General features: G+C 41.1%; 1 protein-coding gene across 1 annotated transcript in view; it reads right to left on the bottom strand.

The window, feature by feature from the left end:
• Nucleotides 1-2,560: 2,560 nt before the first annotated feature.
• ELOVL6 (ELOVL fatty acid elongase 6) overlaps nt 2,561-23,049 on the bottom strand; it is an 81,433-nt gene continuing 60,944 nt past the window's right edge. The window contains exons 2-4 of the mRNA XM_070948494.1: nt 20,343-20,474; nt 6,731-6,882; nt 2,561-3,069 (exon numbers count right to left, since the gene is read on the bottom strand). Coding sequence (XP_070804595.1) covers nt 2,645-3,069; nt 6,731-6,882; nt 20,343-20,474 — 709 coding nt within the window. The 3' untranslated portion in view covers nt 2,561-2,644. The remainder of the gene's footprint in view (nt 3,070-6,730; nt 6,883-20,342; nt 20,475-23,049) is intronic.

Genomic DNA, 23,049 nt, shown 5'->3' with positions numbered 1-23,049 from the left:
AATGACACAGCTACAAACTTTTTTTCAATTTTTCACAGTTATGATTAAGCCCTAGAGAGCTTCTCAACCCCATAGCCCCGCTCCCCAAATACAGTTCACATACAGTCAAATAGAATGTAGCAGTTTTCCTGGATATCATGGAACATTGAAAGCCCTTTATGTCTAACAGGGTTATTACATTGAATGACAGACAGCACAGTTGAAGCTAAATCAAGATTAAATTACTACGTACGTTATTATTATGTAGTCTGAGGTTAAAGTAAGAAAGTTGACAACATTTTCCATTAGAAAAAAAGGTGATTCTGCCTGGCCCCATTTTTTGGACAAGTCATGTAAGGATTATATATGTAGTTACATGTACGTTTGATTCCATACGTAAAACAGCAGCTTTTCATTGTTTCTCTAGTTCTTCTAATTGTTAAAAAGAATCAAACATAGAAATGAGAAAACATTATGCTAATACACTTGTAACATTAAATTTACATACTTGTTTCTTTGAAGTATTAGGAATGTTATATATTTTATTTGGCTTTGTAAGGACTGAAATCTTACAGATAATACAATCTACTTTTTCTTTGCAGAAAATATGGCTCTTTTCAGCTATTTCTCTGAGGTTCAGAGTGGCGTCTTTTTATCTGCAGCTGACTGAAGAACCAGATGTCTTTTTAAGCAATCAAGGATGCTACAGTATAGTTTTCCTATGGATTTTTTTTTTTAAAAAAGTGAGCATGAAGTTTGTCTATACATTAATTTGTTGCAGCACACAACCACTCCATTCAGGATTTGCCCTCTTCAAAGCTTGCAGTATGATTGCATGGTCTGCCTTCTAGAGTAGTATCTCTAAGTGGCCACAGGAGGGCACTTTAAACATCTTTGCATTGCTTGTGAAGCAAATACAGAAGCACAGTGTTAGCTAAAGTCATATACAGTCTGTAAAATACTATTTAAAGTTGCAGATATCTATTCTTTGAAGTTCATAAAAATATAAAATATGTACCATACCACAATATTTGTTTCCTGATCTCTCTAATACTAATATATCTCCAAAGCTAATTTTTGCTTGTCTTTGTACCTCTCATTCCAATTGCACTTAATGATGTATCTTCGGGCTCTATCATCTTAAGATAGCTTCTATTTTCTTCTCCCTACGATGGTTCCAACCTCAGTTTTGGAGCCTTAGACTTGTTTGGTAGGAGCAGCAATTTGCATACACCAATGAAAATTGTACCTCTGTTTATGATCTATGATAAAGAAATTACAAGTTCTCTTAACAATGACTTGTGGTCATGAGCTGTGAGCCATCACTGGAATCAACAGGAAGAAAGAGAAGACATTGGAAGCAGGAAACGTTGTTCCAAAAACCAGCCTTATTGTAACATTTGCATTCCCTTATCTTGAACAATTCTGGCTAACAGAAATAACTTTGGATAAAGTGATTCAGATGACATACACCAACTAAATGAAGAGTGAACAATATCCTCTGTATCTGAAACAGTAGGATAGCATTACAGCACAGCAGCTGAAAAGATTTCTGCAAATTGGCTTATTGTAAAGGGCCATTTTCTATCCCTTTTTTCTCTCTCTCTCCTTCTCCTGCTCTCCGTTATCAATAGTTCCAGCAAATGTAACTAATTGACTCAATATTACAACTATTCTCGGCCATGTTTTAGACTCAAAATACACTTGAATCAATGCCTTCTAATGCATTTCTCAAGAAAGCATTCAATCTTCAGGTTATTCTAATTCTAAATCTTTAATTTAACTGATATACCAGAGCCTCTGACAGCATGATACAGAATATATATGAACAAAGGCACCCATGCTTTCTTGTTACCTTTTTTTTTATGTAGTGCTTCAGTGGAATTTAAATGGCTGCCCTAATAAGAGCTTTGATAGGAACCTTTTTTATAATTTGGCTTCCTAGAGTGCAACCTTTTCAAGAAGGAGCTTTTTCCCACTTTACAGAAATACTGGCATTGTATAGGAAGGAATTCTTAACTCAATTGGAGAGCAAATACTTTGGCTGCAGAAATGTCCAAGGTTTAATCCTTGGATTCTTGGTTTTATATATGTATCTTAAAAACAAAACCAGGATCTTTACTTGCAGGGCATTTCCCAAGGTTAGTGGAACTGCTGCCGGTCAGAATAGAGAAGATGGAACTCAAGAGAACCATGCTCTGACAGCATAAGGCAGCTTTGTATATTTCATAGGATACAGAATATTTGTTTCCTCTTCTTAAATTTTGTTCAAGTTTTATATCTTTAAAAACAAAAAGTTAGAAAGAATATAATAAATTTCATTTAAAATAAAGGTTATCTATGATCGGGGAAACCATATATTTTAATATTTTATTTTGCAAAATTCTGACCTTCTTCTCCTTTTATTTTCTGAATGCAAGATTGCTTCTTTTAAGAGATGCAAGAAAGAAGATGTCTTACAGCAGCCTGCTAAGATGTAAGATCATTCCTTGAGTCCTTACCATAACATGATCATAAATTTATTGGTTTGAACAAACCTATCTGTCCACAGCTGCTGAGTTTTACTTGCACCATATATAAATGGTTTTTCTTGTGCCATTTTGTTTTGCTTTGTGTTTCTGGTTTGGTCGATGAGCTGAGTGGTGGCTTAGCAGTATTCCTAGCGTTACTCAGCCTTCCTTGCTTTCCTTGTTTTGCCAATATATGCCTCAAAGAAGAAATGACAGAAAAGCACAAAGTAGCTGAGGTACATGAGGGAACACCAAACAACGTTGTAAACATGTGAGTGGCATTGGCCTTGTTGCATCCAGGCGAAAACCAGGTAGTTGATTATGCAGCCAACAAACATCTGTGTAATCTGTGACAAGGTGATAAACATGGCAAATTTGCGTGATACTCTGAAGCCCGCAGCCCGCAAGGCATAATATGTGTACATGACTGCATGTACTCCATAGTTCATGGTCATAAACCAGCCACCACCAGCCACCATGTCCTTGTAAGAGTACCAAGAATATAGTAGTACTGTAATATGATGATACCAATGGAGGAAGATGAGCTTCTGTTTCCTAAGAATAATAAATATTGTATCTCCTGCAGGGAGAAAAAAAAGAGAGAATAGTATAAATATGTATATTGTACAACACTGTTGTAGGAAAAAAACCAAGACATTAAAAGAACCCTTTGAAATACTCTGAAACATTACATCAGTTTAAAAATGTAGGTGTTCTTTAATCACAGAAATAAGGATTTTCTACAGAAATATTTTGAATGCAATATCATCTTAAAATTGGCTTTAGAATCTTTAATTGTGACCGTTTGTATTTGTTTGTATATTATGATGTATAATGACATCATAATAAAAATCTCTGCCAGGCCCTAACTTTAGATTCAATTTTTATTTCTTAATAAGGAAAAATACACAAGAAATAATCTCCATAAATTATTAAATATCAGTTAAATACATCTTTATGATAATCTTATACTTCTAAAATAGATAATAATTATGCCTGTAATTAGCATAATCAAAAGAACATATAGCAATGAAGAAAATACTTATGTTCTAAATCAGAGGTGGGTTTCAGCAGGTTCTGACCAGTCCTGGAGAACCGGTAGCAGAAATTTTGAGTAGTTTGGAGAATCCATAGTAAAAATTCTGACTGGCCCTGGCCCCATCTATTCTCTGCCTCTCAAGTCCCAGCTTATAGGGAGGAAATGGGGATTTTGCAGTAACCTTCCCCTGGAGTGGGGTGGGAATGGAGATTTTTCAGTATCCTTTCCCTGCCATGCCCACCAAGCCATGCCCGCAGAACCGGTAATAAAAAATTTTGAAACCCACCACTGTTCTAAATTACAATATGATTTCTGAGCATGTTAATGTGCTTCAAGCCTGATTAACCTTGTTTATTCTCTTCAGATCTTTAGAATGAAAAATATTTTTTTTATAGAAAACAAATATCCAAAACAGTAAGAGAAAAATAATTGTAGTTACAAAACATTAGTGTATCTTAAGACAGTATTTAATATGAATTGCAAAGAAACTTTAAATCTATGACACAGTTGGTTCAGCTCTCTCTTTGGATTAAGCATCTCAGATTTCCAGCTGAATTGTGAAGACGGTGCAAGGGGGAAAATATATTACCCTAGAAAGATTAAAAGTTGCTAAGATCTACACAAATCTGCTTTTCATATTGTGAGTTGTAACACAGACCTGATTTTAGTGTGAAGGATATTTTAAAGGCGGTGGTACTGAAAAATATAGTTCAGTGAATTGCAATGGTTTAGTCCTGAGTATGCAATACTGCTTCAGAGGGTACATGCTGGATTTTTAAATCATAGTTGACTGTATCCTAAACAGTACATACAATACCTCTCTTTTCTCCCAAAACTCAATTCTACAATCTAAATTCAATATAATTAAAAAAGAATGTCATATTTTTCAGGTTCCCAAAAATGCAAATATATACATGTTCAACAGATTCAAAAGTTCCAGAGAACTGGCTCAAGATCTATCGTAGCACTTTTAGAGAAAAACTAAAAAGTTTGTTTAACTCCTAGGTATGGCTTTCAATATTTCATTGTATTTTGATTTGTGGCAACAAGTAAAATAAAGCTGTAAGCCAAGTAGCAAAATCAAGGTTTGTTTCCAGGGTCTGAGTAGATGTGATTTTTTTTTCTTCTCCTAGTAGGTGACCTGCAACTCTTACTTATTTTGCTAAAAAATTTTTTAAAAATTTCTATGCTTTCCTCTTTATTTCAATTGTTTCTTTTAACTTTTAAAATTATATTTTTACTACTGCATATTTCTCTGAGTGTTACCTTTGAGACACAGAAGATATACTTATATGCAGGCAAGTGCTTCAAAACTAAAATAAAGAATGATAGCAAAAGACAAGTTAGATGCTGTATTTTCATCAGTAATATTCTAGTCTTAAACACTTTCCAATGCAACTACTGCAGAAGTTCACTAGCATATATGGAATTTGGAATTGGAACTATTCCAATGAGTCTAAATATAAACAAAGATTTTTGGGCAGATCAAAACAGAAATAATCAAATATTTCTATAAATGGTTGATAAAGAGAATTATGTAAGGGTTTGCTGTAAGGAGTGATGAATCATTCTGTGCCTGCAGCTCTTTGATATGTATTTGAAAAAAGAACACCTATCTAGTGAATGTGCTGTAAAGCAATTTTTTAAATTTTACATATCTCTTTTCACTACTATTCTGTTGTAGAATATGCGAGGATAAATTTAAAAACAAAATATCATCATACAGTTTATGATAAATTAACAATTGACCTGTTGGATACCTTTGATATTTCTATATAGAAAAATATTCTCAAATATTAGTTCCAATTAATTTTATTCTATCCTGTTCTCAGTGGTTTCCAGAGTGCTGGAATTAAAACCATGTATCAGACAAATTTAAGGACAAAGAAACAAAAGTTGAAAGAAAGTAGCACTATCATGTTAGTTTTTCATTTTAAGATGAATTAAAAGATACTATAAAGAATTCTCTTTGTCACACATGAAAATGTGCATTACATGCACTGATAAGTGAGCAATAATATTCATGTAGCAAAATGTACGAGTAACTTAACTACCATGTTTCCCCGAAAATAAGACCCTGTCTTATATATTTTTGGCGCTTGGCCTTATTTTTGGGGAGGTCTTATTATTTTGGAGCACGTGGAGCAAGATGAGGCTGTTTTACCTGATTTCCAGTTCTGTTTAAATATTTTCGGGGAGGGCTTATTTTGGTGCATGCACTCAAAAGCCCGATTGGGTTTATTATCAGGGGATGTCTTATTTTCAGGGAAACAGGGTCTAATAATTAAAAAACTGAAAATGCATTGCAGAAAAAGGGTGAAAACAATCTCATTCTTTATTCTTATGCTCTGTTAAACAGACAGGACTTTGTTATTTTACCAATGACAGGAACATGGAGCACTAAAGATTTCAGGATGGAGAATATTCTAAAGACATAGGGCCTGCTTCTGCTTCTGCCTCTGCCTTAGAGAAATGGGATACACCTTCTCTGAGACATGTGATGGCTGAAATTTCAAGGATATGTTGTACATCCATTTTTTTTGGTGCTGCCACAATTTTGAATGTTCACTAAACTAATCGATGTAAACCAAGGACTACCTGTACTGTGCTTGCAATGAGCTTAGTTATAGGATTGGGGAAGTGCTTGGAATTTTTTTTTTAAAAGAGAAAAGATTTCTCAAAAGAGCCTAGAGTTTTCTAAACTATACATGTTGAATAATATCAAAGCATCTTAATGCATGTCACAGAATATTTTTTTTTGTTTCTTCTAGTCTATAAAATTTTAACCAATTAACGAACCTGGCTCTTTCCACAGCACTAAGACATTATGAATTTGTGGCTGCGTTAATCATTCTCTGGGCTAGTGCAGAATTTATTGTATGGAGGAAGTGCTACTTTCTAGCGCAAAGGTAGAGCTGGAGTATAGAATAAAGAACAGAATTCAGAAATTTTATAATTCAAACCGAAACTGCATGGATTAAGAATTTCCTCAACTTTTTTGATATGCTATTCATTTTACAATTTGACTGGGGAGAGAAAGTGATTTTCAAACTTACAAATAAAAAATTCATCAGGATGCAGAGCAATATTTTAAAACCACTTAAAACACCAAGGTAAATTCTTTCGCAACTTTGCTTTTTTTTCTTTCATTATGTCCCATAAAGTTTTTATTTTTATATTTCTTTTAAAAAAAGCCACTCACCTAATTCTGGTGCTTTACTTAGCACAAATGCATACGCCCAGAATTTGCTGACTGGTCCATTGTAAAAACTCTGGTCGCAAACAGATTGCTTCAGTCCTTTGGTCATCAATATATATACCATATAAGCACCCGTTCGAACAGCACCAAATATACTTTGTGACCATAAAGAGAAAAACAAATAGTCATTAACTGTAAGAAGCAATGGAGGCAAAATTTACAGACACGATTAGTGTGCAGAGTTGGTCATGTTTTTTCTTTTAAAAAATTTCACTATATGAAAGAATGAGGAACAAACAGAACACTTAAACATTACCTATATAAAAGTAACACTAACTGAATCACTAATTGAGGAAGAAAGCAAGAACAGAGGAAAATAACATGAACTGTTTTTTTTTCCCCCCAGTGGTATTATACAAATATTAGTTCTATGAGAGAACCAATTCTGTCAATTTCTTTGTAGTTGGATATTTTGGATTCACAAACATAGCCTTTCCTGAGACAACGACTACTACTACTACTACTACTACTACTACTACTACTACTATTACTACTACTAGCCTATATCCAGGCTAATTCAGATGACTTCTAGTTGGCAGCAAAGTGATACTGAAAACTGTAGTGGCTGTCCTGATTTTTGCAAGTCCAGATATGTGAGTCTCCAAGGACAATGATGAATTAAGGAAAATCCCCAACCAAAACGTGGGGGAAGGGGGATCCAAAGTTGTTGAGGAAATTTATAAACTTAGACCTAAACATATGTACCCATAAATCATCAACAATAGTTTTTTAATCTGGTCAGGATTAGGTTTTAGTGTAGTGAAGTCAAGTGCAAAGAATCAAGACCATTTGTAAGGTTGCAGCATAGAAGATTTATTCAAGTCTAAGAATCTGGTCAAGTAAAGTTCAACACTAAATTGGAGCCAGATAAAGGCTCCGGAAGCAGTTGGACTTGGAGTGCTTGTGGGTATGCAACAACTCTAAACTGATGATGCACTTAACTCCCTCGCCATAGCTCTGGCTACTCTTTTCCCACAAGTAAGGCCTCACCAATGTTATTATATTTATCTAAAAATCAACACCCTGATTAAAGAACCTCAGATAAAAGAGAGAATTCTTATCAATGGCAGACTAGTAATAATATTCCAAGCAATTTTACTTTATTAAGATGTGAAAGAGCAAAGGAAATGCAATACATATACCATTTCTGTACAATTTCAATGCAATTTCTGTAAGGAATGCAGCATTATAAATGAAACTATGTCTCTTAATCTTATTATTGCAATGATAAAAAAAGAATCAATAACTTTACACTCTCCTCTTTTTCTTTTTTAATAAGAACTATCCATCATCCAAGGCTATTCCAATGATAATCTGAGCCCTGAAGCAAGATTGGAGAAACCCAGACAATTCCTTTCATCCAAGATTGCGGGGCATGGTGAGTAATTTGCAGATAATTTACAATTTGGTAATCATTAATTAAATTTCAAAACTTCATAGGGTATTTGTGGTTCTGTGTGAATTCTTTGGAGATTACACTGTATATACATAAGCACATTTTAAATAAGTCAATCATTCAAATTTATTTTGCTCATGGACCTACATAGAAACAATAATGCAACAATTACACTAAAATAGAAATAAAAAGTCACATTGGCAGAATAAAATCAGGTAAAGATAAAATTATTAATGTAAAATTAGTATATAGGAATTAAAAGGGAAAAGAATCTTATAAAGCTACAATTAATTTTACAATGAATAATCTAATAATCGACCCTGACCTGAGGTAATCTTTTTATCACAAGACCCATCACAAGTCTCACAGATGACTCATCACAAGACCTGTCATAAGACCCTACACCTACACCTAAACCTTATAAACAGAACACTGACATCCCCTAAACTCTGCTGAAGATGTTACCTAGCCTGGTAATAAAACATTCGGAAACCAACCCACAAGCTCAGAGAACAAACTTTTACCCTCAGCTTCTGGACTCTAATTATTAAGTTACACATGGGGAAACATACATATCTGTAGATATATGTAGTTCTAGGCTGCATTAACAGAGGGATAATCCCTTCGAACTCTATATTTTCATTTGGATTTAATGCAAATGTTTAAATGGATCACATCTCTTCCATGTGGTAAAAATATATTGTGAAGTTTCTGAAAGATGCCCTAATTAATTCATGAGCCAAACTTCAAAAGAAATACAGTCGTTTATTAGGAACGCCATTCCGGCAATATTCTGATGCAGTCAGAACTGACCTCACGTAGATTTACGGTCCCCCATGACCCTGTCTCCCCCCTCCTCCCTGGCCATGTCATAAATCATATTCTCCAATCAACCACGTTGGCGGGCTGTGAAACCCACAGGCCCCTCTACTGACTCCGCTAACCTAGGACACAATCTACAGAAAGGCATTTGTTGAATGTAGTTTCAGGGAAATCAAGCAGTTCCATCAGTTCACCCCCCCCCCTCCTGCTTATGGCAACTTGAAAGCTTTGCAAGTTGACACATACCTTTACATGATCATACCTTTTGTGGGACAAAAAATGTTTGAGAAAATGATATAAACATATATTAATAAATTTTCTATTCCATTAACAAAAGTTTAAAAGAGAAAATAAGTCTATCAACAATATTTTTTTAAATAAAACATTGCATTGTGGGTTTAAAAGCATCAGCATATGTATTGTCCCTATATCCAACTTGCTCTCCAGATACTCAGTTGATATTTAGTTTACTAAATATCAGATGCTGTTTACTCAGATCTGTATAGAAGACAGATCTACCTTTGCACATAGAAATATAAATAGTCCTGGTGACACATAGCATTTTTTATTATCGTAGATCAGACTAATTCTAGCACCATGCTCTCAAATATAACTCAGCTTAGTTATACATGCCATGATAATCTTCACCTTATAATGTAGAAGATGTGAAATGTGAATTGTTTTATAATATAACTTGAAAATTTCACAACCTTGTTGGTTTCCAGTTTCTTATGAGGACAATTTAAAGTCCAGGCAGTTTACTTAAAATCTGAAGCAGCTGCTGTTACCACATATCACGTGGTGATTCATGTGACCACATGAATACAGGGTATTTTAGCAGTACTTATAAAGCTTTATAGACATGGAAGCTGAAAGGACCTCATTTATTATTTACCTGTCGATATAACTAAGGAAGAAACAAAAAGACCAGAGGATGTCCTCTCCAGCAGCCTACACCCAGATAAGCAGGGATTAACACCAAGCAAACAATCAGGCAGAACACAATGCCCAAATCAAAGAACTACCAGGGAGAAAACTACACACCCACCAATATTTGCAGAACAAGCTACTGTATATAAACAGGGAACAAATACCACTCTCACTAGTACTGATGATGTTACCCAGTCGGGTAACAAAATGTCTGCAAGTAAAGTACCAAGGTCAGAGAATACCAAGGACTCCACAATAAGTGAAGAATTTGCTGCATTCTAAATGCACCAATTATATGGTGCACTTAGGGTAAACCTGAAGCTCATATAATACTGGTTTCATATTTTACAAAGTGCTAAAAAGGACCCTGTTTGTTTTTCAAGCTGAGCTATGTCCTGGATTTGATGGAAATGCTATTTTTAAAAAAGCAAATTAATAGGTTCCTATTTAAGTACCTATATTCTCAATAATGACACCTATAATCTATGGAGTAAAATTCATTCAGGCTATTGCTACCTGTCCATGAGCTTCATAGACAGGCAGCAACAGAATGGACATTGACTTACCTGAATGTCCTTTTTCGGAACGCTGCGTATACACTCCAGCATTGGGGAAAATCCTCTTATCTGACAGCAACTGAGAGAACTTTTTTTTACACTTTATCTACCTACTCTGTGCTCTCTCCACGCCCCCTTTTGCACCCGAATCTCCAGTCTTGAACGAAGACACAAAAGGTGAATCACAACAAAATTTATTAACACAAAACAACCACAAGCCAACAAATAAAGAGGGAGGGAAATGGAGTGTATACGCAGCGTTCCGAAAAAGGACATTCAGGTAAGTCAATGTCCATTTTCCAGAACGCTGCTACTACACTCCAGCATTGGGACATACCCAAGCCTAACTCCCAGGGTCGGGCAAAACACTAGCCTCTTCAGTAGACCCAGACACCACTGCTTGTAACACCCGTCGCCCAAAGGACGCCTCAGCCGAGGCGTAAGCATCAATCCTATAATGTCTTATGAATGGCGACAAAGAGGTCCAGGTAGCTGCCCTACAAATGTCCAATACAGAAGCCTGGGTAGCCCAGGCAGCCGAAGTAGCCGCACTCCGAGTCGAATGAGGCAAAATATTCCCAGGAACCGGGCGACGCTGATTCTCATAAGCAGAAGCGATACAGGCCTTAATCCAACGACCTATCGTGGTCGACGACACTTTCTGACCCATGGACGCAGGATGGAACGAAACAAAAAGGGCTTCCGTCTTCCGGAACGACGCTGTCCTACGCATATAACGTCTCAAGGCCCTGCGCACGTCCAGAGTATGCCAAAGAACCTCGCGGTGATGTCTCGGCGAGGGACAGAAATCCGGCAGACCCAACTCCTGCGCCCGATGAAACCACGAATTAACTTTGGGCATGAAGGCAGGGTCCATCCGCAGGACCACCGTATTAGCATGAAAAATGCACAGGTTTTTCCTGACCGATAATGCAGCGAGCTCAGAAATGCGCCTAGCCGACGTGATCGCCAGCAGGAAAGCAACTTTGAACGACAAAAACTTAAGGGAGATGGAGCCAAGTGGCTCAAACGGGGACAACGTGAGGGCCTGGAAAACCAGAGATAAATCCCAAGAAGGATAACGATGAACCGTAGGCGGTCTCAGGTTCGTAGCTCCATGAAGAAATCCCTTCACCCACGGATGATGAGACAGTGAGGTGTACGGTGGAAAGGATAACACAGTGGCCAAAGCCGCCACCTGACGCCTGAGAGTAGCAGAAGACAAACCCCTTTCCACGCCCACTTGCAGAAAGATGAGGACATCCTGTATCGTCGCAGACGTAGGATCCACATGAGCAGTCGCACACCAACGGCAAAATGCTCTCCAGGAGGCTTCGTAGATCCTCGTCGTGGATGGCCGCCGGGCCGATTGAATCGTACCAATCACCGTATCTGGCAATCGGTCTTTCTTCAGGATGACGCACTCAAATGCCAAACGGCCAACTGCAGCCACTGGGGCTCGGGATGACGAATGGCTCCCTGACACAGCACTATCTGATGTGGAGGGATCACCCACGGGTCTGCCACTGAAAATTCCACAAGATCCGCGAACCACGGCCTGCGCGGCCAATGTGGTGCCACCAGTAACATCTCCGCCCTCTCCGCTATCATCTTCCGGACTACCTGCTGAATTAACGTGATGGGAGGGAAAGCGTATAGCAGACCCGCTGGCCAACAACACCGCAGAGCGTTTGTATCTTCCGCCGCTGGAGCCGGATACCGAGTGATGAACCGGGGAAGCTGGGCATTGGTCGGACTGGCGAATAGGTCTACCAGCGGTCGTCCGAAGCGAAGAGAGATCTCCTGAAACAAACTGGGAAGCAGTTGCCATTCGGCCTGGTCGATCACTTCCCTGCTGAGCCAATCCGCCCTTGTGTTGGCCTTCCCCGAAATGTGATCTGTGAGAATTGACTCCAGATGTCTCTCCGCCCAATTGAACAGACGTACCGACTCGAGCATCAACGTCTGTGACCTCGTCCCCCCTTCCCGGTTTATGTGCGCTTTGGCGGATGTATTGTCCGTGAGTATCAGGACATGTCGACCCAAAACCATCGTCCGGAAATGCAGGAGGGCGAGGCGAATGGCTCGAAGTTCCAAGAGGTTGATACTCTGTACACGTTCCTCTGGAGACCATTGTCCTTGGCCCATCTGGGCACCCAGGTGGGCCCCCCAGCCATGGAGACTGGCATCGGTGGTGATCACGACCCGGTCCAGTTCCAGAAAGGTGCACCCCCGCAGGATGGCCGACGATCTCCACCAATGTAGTGAAAGTCTGACTTGTGGAGGCACGAGGACTTTTCTTGACGTGTTGGAACTGCCGGTCCTCTGGAACGGGAGGAGTAGCCATTGCAGCGGGCGGGAATGTCTGCGAGCCCACGGGACAATGCGGAAACACGAGACCATCTTCCCCAACAGTCTCAAAAGAGTCAAGAGAGGTACTTTCCTCTGGGCCAGGACTTGGTCTAAAAGTGACTTGATGCTCTCCACCCTTTCTGAGGACAGAAAAACCTGACCTTTCTCGGAGTCTATCAAGGTCCCGAGATGTAAAATTGAGGTCGTGGGGACGAGCTGGCTCTTGTCCAGATTGATGGAGAAACCGTGCTTCCGGAAGGCTGAAAGCACCCTCTCCCTGTCTCGCTCCGCTTGTACCCTGGACGCTGAAAGGATTAGAATGTCGTCCAGGTAACACAACACTCTCACCGGGACGGCACTGAGAGAGGCGGCCACTACTGCTACCAGCTTGGTGAAAGACCTGGGAGCCGAAGAAAGTCCGAACGGCATCGCACAGTACTGGTAATGCTTGCCCGCATACTCGAATCACAGAAACTGCCGATGCGAAGGAAGCACTGGAACATGCAGGTAGGCCTCTCGTAGATCCACCGACTGCATCAGGTCTCCCTGGCGAATTGATGCCAGAATGGACCGAAGAGAGTGCATCTTGAAACGACGGTAACGTACCGCTCTGTTCAAATCCTTGAGGTTGAGGATACCTCTGACCCCGCCAGAATTTTTGGGGACCAAAAACAGGACCGAATAGAAACCGGTCCCCTGTTGGTCTAATGGAACCGGTTCTATCGCGCTGATCTCCAGCAGGTGTGCTATCTCCTGCACCATCAAGCTGTGCGAATCTGTCGCCAGGGGAACTGGACACCGGATGAACCGTCGTGGAGGCCTCTCTGTGAATTCTATCGCGAGTCCCTCTGAAATTGTGCGATGCACCCACTCGTCCGGAGAGGACCAGGCCCACTGATGACAAAAGGCCTGGAGACGACCCCCCACTGGTCCCGGAGTCGGTGAGTCATTTGCCCCTTCTAAAGGGCCTGGAAGTGGACCCACGATAGGGGCGTTTGGAAGCGGACTGAGGTCTGCCCCGCTCCCTGAAACGCTGCCTGTCTGAGAAGCGGTCTGGAGTTTGGAATGACTGCCGCTAAGAAGAGGGGCCTCCCTGCCCCGAGTAGGAACGAAAGGGCTGACGCTGCGTGTATGGAGTATAACGCCTGTCCTGTCTGCGAAAGGATGATGGCATAACTTTACGTTTGTCTTTGTCCTCGACAAGGACCGGCTCCAAAGCAGTGCCAAATAGGTTCGGGGCTTTATACGGGGCCGCCGCCAACTTCCATTTGGTTTTAACATCGGCCTTCCACGGCCGTAGCCAGAAAAGACGTCGCGACGTGACAGATGTCGCCAACGCCCGCGATGCAAACTTTACAGAGTTCAATGAAGCGTCCGCCGAGTATTCAGTGGCAGCAATGATCTTATTAATATTGTGACGCAAACGGGTATCCTCTGGAGGGAGCCGTTCCTGAAGTTGCCGCAACCAGATCAAGGAGGCCCTATTGAAAAACGAAGTAGCCGTGGCAGTTCTAACAGTCCAGGCCACGGCCTGATGTGATCTACGAAAGGCCAATTCGGTGCGCCTGTCTTCTGATTTTAGACCCTCCAGCGGGTCAGCTGAAACCATGGAATGAGACGTGAGGGTTGCCACCAGTGCATCCACTGTGGGCAAGTCCAACATGGCCTCAAGCTCGGGCGCCGCACAGAAAAGCTTCTTGCTTGGCGCAGTGGACGACCCTGGTTGGGCCCAAGGTGCCTGTAGCACATCCGTGAACAGTTGAGGGCATGGAATAAAGTCCTTTTCCTGCTTGACTTGTTTAAATAAGGCATCATGAGGACCGGTCTCAGACGGGGTTTTCGGGGGTTGTGCTCCCACAGAACCCAAGTTAGTAGTCAAACGAGCCTTGTGCAGGAGAGACTTAAACAAGCCCGTGAAGGCCGGAGTGTCAGGTACCAGTCCTTCATCCTCGGAGAATTCGAGGTCTTCAGGGCCCTCCTCGTCATGGCACGAACCCTCAGACGAAACAGACTCTCGAGGGGAGGGAGAGCGAGCCCTGCGGGACCCCGAAGTGGTCAGCCTGCCTGAAGATGTTCCTGCCGCGGGCGTCTGGGCCGCTGTTTGTGCTCCAGCCGCCATAATCGAAGCTAACGCCGTAGACAACATCGTCTGGAAGTCGAATTGTGATGGAGGCGGAGGGTTGTCCACTGATCGGAGGCCCGCGGCTGTGGGCGTGAAAGTGGCCGAAGGTTGGCGCCGAGGCGGAGGAAAGGCTTCCAAACCCGCTACAGAAACATCAGGCATCGACTGGGACACACCCTTCTGCCAAGCCAAGGAAGCGGATCGGGCTTCCCTTCGCTCCGACCCGTCAGGAACAGGAACAGCCTGCTGGGCGGAAGCCGTATCAGAACTGTGTAATGAAGCTGACACTTGCTTGGCTTTCTCACATTGTTTTTCTAATGCCTTATGACGCCTGAGAGCGTCCTTATCAGCTGCAGCGGAGGTTTTGGAGTGGCGGGACTTGTGACCGCTAGATGCAGAACGTTTGCCCGACTGTTTCTTGCGGGACTTAGTGGATCTGACAGGGCTAACCTCCTGATCACTATCTGAGGAGAATGAACAGTCCTCCATGGTGAAAACGCCTCGAGCGGGACTCAGTAGGCAGGTTAATGAATATTTATTTATTAATTGATTGATTTATAGAGAAAGAAATATGAGAAATATGAATTAATTAACGAATGGTTGATTGATTGATTGATTGTTGCTTGATTGATTAATTGATTGCTTGATGAATTGATAGATTGATAAACTGATTGGTTCAATGATCAAAAGGGAATTGATTAATAAATTGATGATTGGTTGATTGATTGTCTGAATATACTGGTTAATGATCCAAATTCCACTAGAGGTGATGGCACTCCTGCCAAGTCAATTAAGAGGGCACCCCACTCTCTGCCCAGGTCTGGGGATAGGCCCTACACAAAAGGGCGACCAAGGGGTGAGCGATAACCATAAACGCCCCCCCTTTTCTTTACTGAGGTAATGTCACGGCCGGGACTGAAGTTCAGTAAGCAAGGCCCCAGAAAGGAGGCTGCGGCCCTTTACTTAGGGTCCGCGCTGCTCTAGTCAATCCAAAATGGCGGCCGCCCTTGCCCAAAATGGCGGCCGCGCGTTGGTGGCGTAGGAGTAAAAATGGCGGCCCGCCCGTGCTCACGAGAATGACTGGGCGCTTTTCCCCTGGTGCCGCTCGCACACGGTCGTCACTGGGGAATGATGCCCCGGCCGGCTGCCCCACGGCAGGAGGGTGGTGAGCAACCGAAAGCCACGCTGCACCCCCCCCCTAGGCAAACACTCACGGAGGTCGAGCCGAATCCACGTAAGCCAAACACCTCAGCGCCGCCCGCAGAAGCCTGACGGGACGGCCGCTGGATAAGCAACGCCACAACGTGAGGGGCGCCAGTAGCCGCTCCTTGTCAGCCTCCTCGCTGCGGCTTCAAAGTCCACCCGGTGGTTGGGGAGCGATCTGCTCAGCCCCGACCTTACCGGCAGTGAAAATCCGGCCGGATCCGCCCCGAAGGGACAGAAGCCGGCGGCAGCTAGCGCGGAAGCGCAAAAGCCGGCACGACCCAGATCCCTGGGCACGCAACTGACTATCAGCTGGCTGATTCCCAGGAGAATTAAACCTAAACCTGACTGAGACCAATACAGAAACAAAACAACAAAAAAAGGGGGCTAATCAAAAATAACCAAAAGGCCTACCGCAATACTCAGAGCACAGAGAAAACCCTCTCAGTCTGTCAGCAACTGAGAGAAAGACTGGAGATTCGGGTGCAAAAGGGGGCGTGGAGAGAGCACAGAGTAGGTAGATAAAGTGTAAAAAAAAGTTCTCTCAGTTGCTGTCAGATAAGAGGATTTTCCCCAATGCTGGAGTGTAGTAGCAGCGTTCTGGAAAATGAATGCATTTTAGTTATAAAGTAAATATACATATTTATACAGTATTTGTCTCCACTGACCTAAGTCTTAGTTTGGTTAAAAATGATAGGAAATCTAATAAATGTCACAACGAATAAACAAAAGGATAAAAAGACAGTAGTAAGAAAGTTGAAAACAACTAATAATAATCAACCATGTCTTAATAGTCACCTGGAAGACTAAGAAATAGCTCATTTCTTTTCAAACTAAAGGTTCATAGTGAAAACAACCTCAAAAGAATCTGAAATGATTTGCTGCCAAAAAAAAAAACAGTTGGTTGAGAGCACCATGTGAGAGCAAACAACATCTCAATCAGGTCATTCATTTTTATCTATTCGGCCAAAAAATGAATTGTAACAAAAGATTTAAATAGCTACTACAATTACAAGGCAATGTTCCAAAGAAAGAGCTTATTCTTAGGATCAGCTGATGCCACCTCCAGAGAATGGGGCAAAGATATCTTCAGTAGGGATCAGACCAACATCAGGGATTATGTTAGCATAATAGCGACTACATTAAAATGCAGCTTCATTAGTATTTTGGCAGACTCACTAACTCTTGGATTAATCTGCTTTGTAGGAATAAAACCGGGCCGAGATACCATTGCATGCCACTTCAGACTCCAAGAGGAAGATATGAAAACAAACAGATAAATAAAAGAATGCAAACAACATTTTTAATTAGAGGGCAGCAAGAAATTACGTTCCAAATATCGCTACTGATGGCCAACCTTGGTGATTTTTTTTTTTTTAACTTGTCAGGATCCCAGTTTGGTCTACAGCAGGGGTGTCAAACTCGCGGCCCGCAGGCTGGATGTGTCACATGCTGGCTATGCCCGGTTTAGCGAAGGGGGAAAAAGCTGTGATACCTCAAGTGATGATGCGGTGACGACGTGAGTTTGACACCCCTGGTCTACAGGTAGTCCTCACTGATGGAACTCAGACCAACAGCTCTGTTGTTAAGCTAGGTAAAGATAAAGGTTCCCCTCGCACGTATGTGCCAGTTGTTCCCAATGCTAGGGGGCAGTGCTCATCTCTGTTTCAAAGCCAAAGAGCCAGCGCTGTCCAAAGATGTCTCCGTGGTCATGCGGCCGGCATGACTAAATGCCAAAGGCGCACGGAACCCTGTTACCTTCCCACCAGGGATGATCCCTATTTGTCTACTTGCATTTTATACTGTAAATATATTTATTTAGGGAAAATTAGACAAATTGCTAGTTACTACAGTTATTGTTTCAATTTATTTCCCCAAACAAAGTCAGGTATAATTTCTTAGGAAAGTATTCAAATACTGTAAATTAGTAAAATTTGATAGAAGTAGATTTAAAAATAAACAAATACACTTCTCAGACAGAAGTGGATATTCTAAGTGTGGAAAAAAGTTCCTGCAATACTCTGACATGTTAATATTATTGCAGATTCAACAGATGACACAAAACCTTATATAACCCAAGAAAATAAATGTATATATTATTTGCAGCATGCTAAATAAATATATTAAAGCTACCATTGGGATAAAATTATGTTATTAAAAAACATATAGGACGTTAGCAAAATGAGGAAGCTTCTCGTTGTAGATGTTTTCACTTTAAATTCTCTACTTGGCAAATAATTTTCTTGTAATTAAAGGACTTACTTAATAAACTTTAACACAATTCAAAATACATGCATCAATATGGTATAAAATTTAAATAATCTCCAATGATTTTTTTTCAGAAAATAGTCTGTTATACTGTGGTCATAATGCTAATGGTAGTAAATCTTAAGTCCCGAAAGTATCTTGAGATATTTAAGAAGATTTGAACAGCAGTCTAAAAAGGAAGGAAGCCTATTTCTACAGGAAATTCTTCAAGTTATAAAAAAACCCCCAGAGGTATCCAGATGTTGGAAACAATAGAGCAGAGGTGTCAAACTTGATTTCATTGAGGGCCACATCAGGGTTGTGTTTGACCTCAGGGGGCCAAGGTGGGCGTGGCCAGGTAGGTGTGGCCAGCTTAACGTCACTCCTGTTAGGAGCAACTGTGGTGGCCTGAGCGCTCTGCCAGAATGGGCTCCTGAGCTCCGTTTTCGGCTGCCATGGCCTCCTGCAACCCTCTGCCAGTGAAAATGGAGCATGCGGCCCTCCCAAGTTCCGTTTTCATTGGCAGGGGGTTGTAGGAAGCTGTGGCAGCTGAAAACAGAGCTTGGGAGCCTGTTTTTGCTGGCAGAAGCACCGCAGGCCGGTCCTTCGCTGTTTCCAGGGCGGCCCCTTGGGCCAGATCTAAGTACCTCCTGGGCCGAATCTGGCCCCCAGGCCTTGAGTTTGACATCGCTGCAATAGAGTATCCACCATTGAAATCTGTCATCTATCTACCTATCCTAAATCAAAATATTTATGATGATGATGATTGTCTTCAAGTCAATCCTGAACAACATTTTTTAGAAGTGGGTTGCCTTGCCTTTTTCCTTAAGACTGGTGCACCAAAGTGACTCTCATACACGTTACAGCTGTTAGAAAACTTTTGGACATGTAACAGAAACCTAGGCTACATCCTACATTTCCATGAACATGACATAGCACGCTCGAGCGCATGAAAGCTTATGCCTTTTCATAAAATTTGTTAGGCTGGAAAAGTGCTACCAGACTCTTCTTATTTTCGACTACTAACAATCTCTCCTTCTACAGTGCATTCCTGTAGGATTAAGCAGTATTGCTTCCAATGTGAGTTAATTTGAGTAGACAAGTACATGATTGCAAGGTAGAATTGCCAGAAAGCTGTGGTAAACAGATTAAATCCACAATTTAAAGATGGTGAAAATAATATTGTACTTACTTCCTCAGATGTTCCTTAATCCTGAGCCAATCCTCATATGCTTTAATGAAGCTTGAAAGGACATACATCTTTCAGGAGGACAGTTTATTTTTATTTATCTAAAAAATTTGTATAGCCACCCATTTTAAAGCTTAACTTTAGATGCACCCATTTTGAGCATAACTGTAGAGCAGGGCTGTCAAACTCCCGGCCCGTGGGACAGATGCGTCACGCGCTGGCCACACCCATGCCCAGTTTAGCAAAGGGGAAAAAAGTCCCAATACGTCATGTGATGCTGCCGTGATGACGTGAGTTTGACACTCCTGTTGTAGAGCATAAAGGCACAAAGCAGTAAAATAAAACATCCATAAAACAAAGAAAAAAACCCCAGTGCCATACCCATTGCCCTGTGATGCCCCTAACATGCCAGCCACAGGCTCCCATTTCAATCCAGCCTAATACTTGGGGAAATAAGTGGCCAGATAACTGGAAAAGATGCCTCACAGGGTATGGACCACTACAGAAAAGGCAGTTTACACCATGCAATTGTGGTACATATATATTCTAAAACACATTGGCTGGGAATTCTCAGAGTTGAAATTTCTCTGTCTCCAAGCAGTTTCCTGCTTGGGGAAGGCAAAATGTAAAATGTAAGAATCCTGATGTTTTTTTAAAAAATTACTTTTAAAATATTTTCCTTATTTAAACCAGTTAATAATTTAAATATGAATAGCTTCTTCCAAAAAGTAGCTTACCTGAAAACTGCGAGACTCAAAGACCACAAAACTAATGGTTTTCTTAGTTCAAATTTTGCTCTTTTGTTCATTAGATGCCGACCACCGAATATAAAGGCAGCATATAGAGCAGAAAACAGGAAAGATTTTTTCCTAAAAAAGAAAAATGAAATAAACCTCAATGACAAAATGCTATTTGATCAGCCATTAGTGTGCAAATCTTCCACCTATATTTGAAGGTATGTAACACAGAAAAGCATTCAGGTTATTGCTACTGATATATGAGTTTTCTTTCAGTCAAGCAAAACATAGAATATTGAACGCAAATTAAGTACTCTGTGTAATAAACTCAAAATATAATTATAAAGTGCAACCCAGTTAAAATTACTTTGTGATCTTGTTGTGTTCCCAGTAATAACCCAGTATTCTGATATAAGGCTGCTTAAAGACATAATGTACCATGTTTTTCCAAAAATAAGAATGTTTTATATTTTTTTGAACCCTGAAATAAGCGCTTGGCCTTATTGCCATGAGCTCAAAAGCCTGATTGGGCTTATTATCAGGGGATGTCTTATTTTGGGGGAAACAGGGTAATTCTTTGGATTGGATTGAACACATTGTGTAAATTCAGCCAATCATGATTAAACAATGGTTCAACATGCCATATGAGCTTGCAAGTGGGTAACCGAAATATAGAAAAACAAATTAAAGCATATGACCATGTTACATCTGAACTAGACCAGAATTTTCAGTGAAAGTAGTTTTTGTATGTTTTAATTATATGGGATTTTCAATGAGCATTAATAGAAGGTAACAGGCCAGCCTATACCTATCTATATCTATATCACCTGTATCAGAGTTCTCCAATCTTTCCGGCTTTGCGGACCGGAGGGGAGGGATGATTCCACAGAAGCGGCGGGCAAGCTTGCGCGTGCAGTGGTCATGCCCACCTGCTATTTGCACAAATCGTGTGCATGTGCACATGCTCGCCTGCTTGCACAAGTGGGAATGCAAGTAGGAATGCACGTGCTTGCCTGCCACTTCCATGACCCGGTTCCGAACGGCTCAAGGACCAGTAGTGAGCCACGGCCTGGGAGTTGGGGACATCTGACCTATATATATATATCTGTCTCGGGAAATAGCTTACAAGCATTAATTGGGATTTTGAATACTACTCTAGGCATTTCAGCGCGTCCAGATCAGGGGTAAAATCCAGCAGGTTCTGACAGGTTCTGGAGAACTGGTAGCGGAAATTTTGAGTAGTTCAGAGAACCAGTAAATACCACTTCTGGCTGGTCCCAGAGTGGGGTAGGAATGGAGATTTTGCAATATCCTTCCCCCAGGAGTGGGGAGGGAATGGGGATTTTGCAGTATCCTTCCCCTGGAGTGGGGTGGGAATGGAGATTTTGCATTATCCTTCTCCTGCCATGCCCACCAAGCCACGCCCACTAAGCCACACCATGCCCACCAAGCCATACCCACAGAACTGGTAGTAATAAAATTTGAATTTCACCACTGGTCCAAATGCTCCTAAAAATATTACAATGGTGACTTCAAATACTGGATTAGCCTGTAACATAGCAGCAGATACATAATAGAGTTTCATTAGCATAATAAAAATGTGTCTTGGACTGACCTTAAATTAGAATTGAAACATAAGCATAAGGCACCGCAGCTTCAGCAACAATTCAGAAATTTCCAGTGACATATTCCCAAACAATTCATTTAGTGCAGTTGGAAAACGGAAAGTTATCTAGCTGTCACCTTAAAGAACAGGTAAACAGTTTCATAGTTGAAAATGAAATCCTTCAACAGAGCATTGAATCCAGAAGCAGATGTCTTGCTGAACTGCCAAGCTGCATTTTAACCTAATGTCTTCCTTTCTCCATGGTTATTTTACACATCACTTATGAAGGACAAGTAAAAATAGTTTCCTTCACACTGAGCTTGGCTTCTGCTGCTGACTGCAGGGACATGTCTCCGTAGGGTTTTTGGCAATAACACAGAACTAGTTTCTCATTATCATTTTCCTACTCTCTCCCCCATATAGGCTATAGTCCAGGAAATGCTAATGGTCTCCCATTGAAATACTAATCAAATCCAGCTGTGTTTATCTTTCTCAGGTCTACATTGGTAGAATAGCATTCTCCTCTACCATGCTTATGAAGGAGATAGACAGAGAAACAGACAAACACCTCAGAGGTTTTCTAATCCAACCCCCTACTCAAGCAAGAGACATTTTAAACAAATGGTTGTCCAATCTCTTCTTGATAACTTCCAACAATGGAACACCCACTTCTGAAGGCAAGCCATTTCACTGATTAATTGTTCTAATTGTCAGGAAATTTCTCCTCATTTCTAGGTTGGTTCTCTGCTTGATTACTTTCCATCCGTTGTTTCTTGTTTTGCCTTCAGGAGCTTTGGAGATTAGACAGACAGACAGAAACAGAAACAGAAACAGAAACAGAGACAGAGACAGACACACACACACACACACAGAGAGAGAGAGAGAGAGAGAGAGAGAGAGAGAGAGAGAGAGAGAGAGAGAGAGAGAGAGAGAGAGAGAAACTAACCAATGACTGACTGACTGACTGGGTTGAATCTGATCACATTGCATCACAAAGCAGTTCAAATAAAAAAATATTATTTCTCAACTCAGATAAATTCAGTTTCATCTTGGCAACTTTGCACTTATTTTTACAATTCTATAATTTTAATTCCTTACTTT

The sequence above is a fragment of the Pituophis catenifer genome, unplaced genomic scaffold, assembly GCF_029215685.1.
Source record: "Pituophis catenifer annectens isolate HBS135680 unplaced genomic scaffold, rPitCat1.0.hap2 SCAF_8, whole genome shotgun sequence".
Classification (NCBI taxonomy): domain Eukaryota; kingdom Metazoa; phylum Chordata; class Lepidosauria; order Squamata; family Colubridae; genus Pituophis; species Pituophis catenifer.
This window is presented reverse-complemented; position numbering and strand designations above follow the sequence as displayed.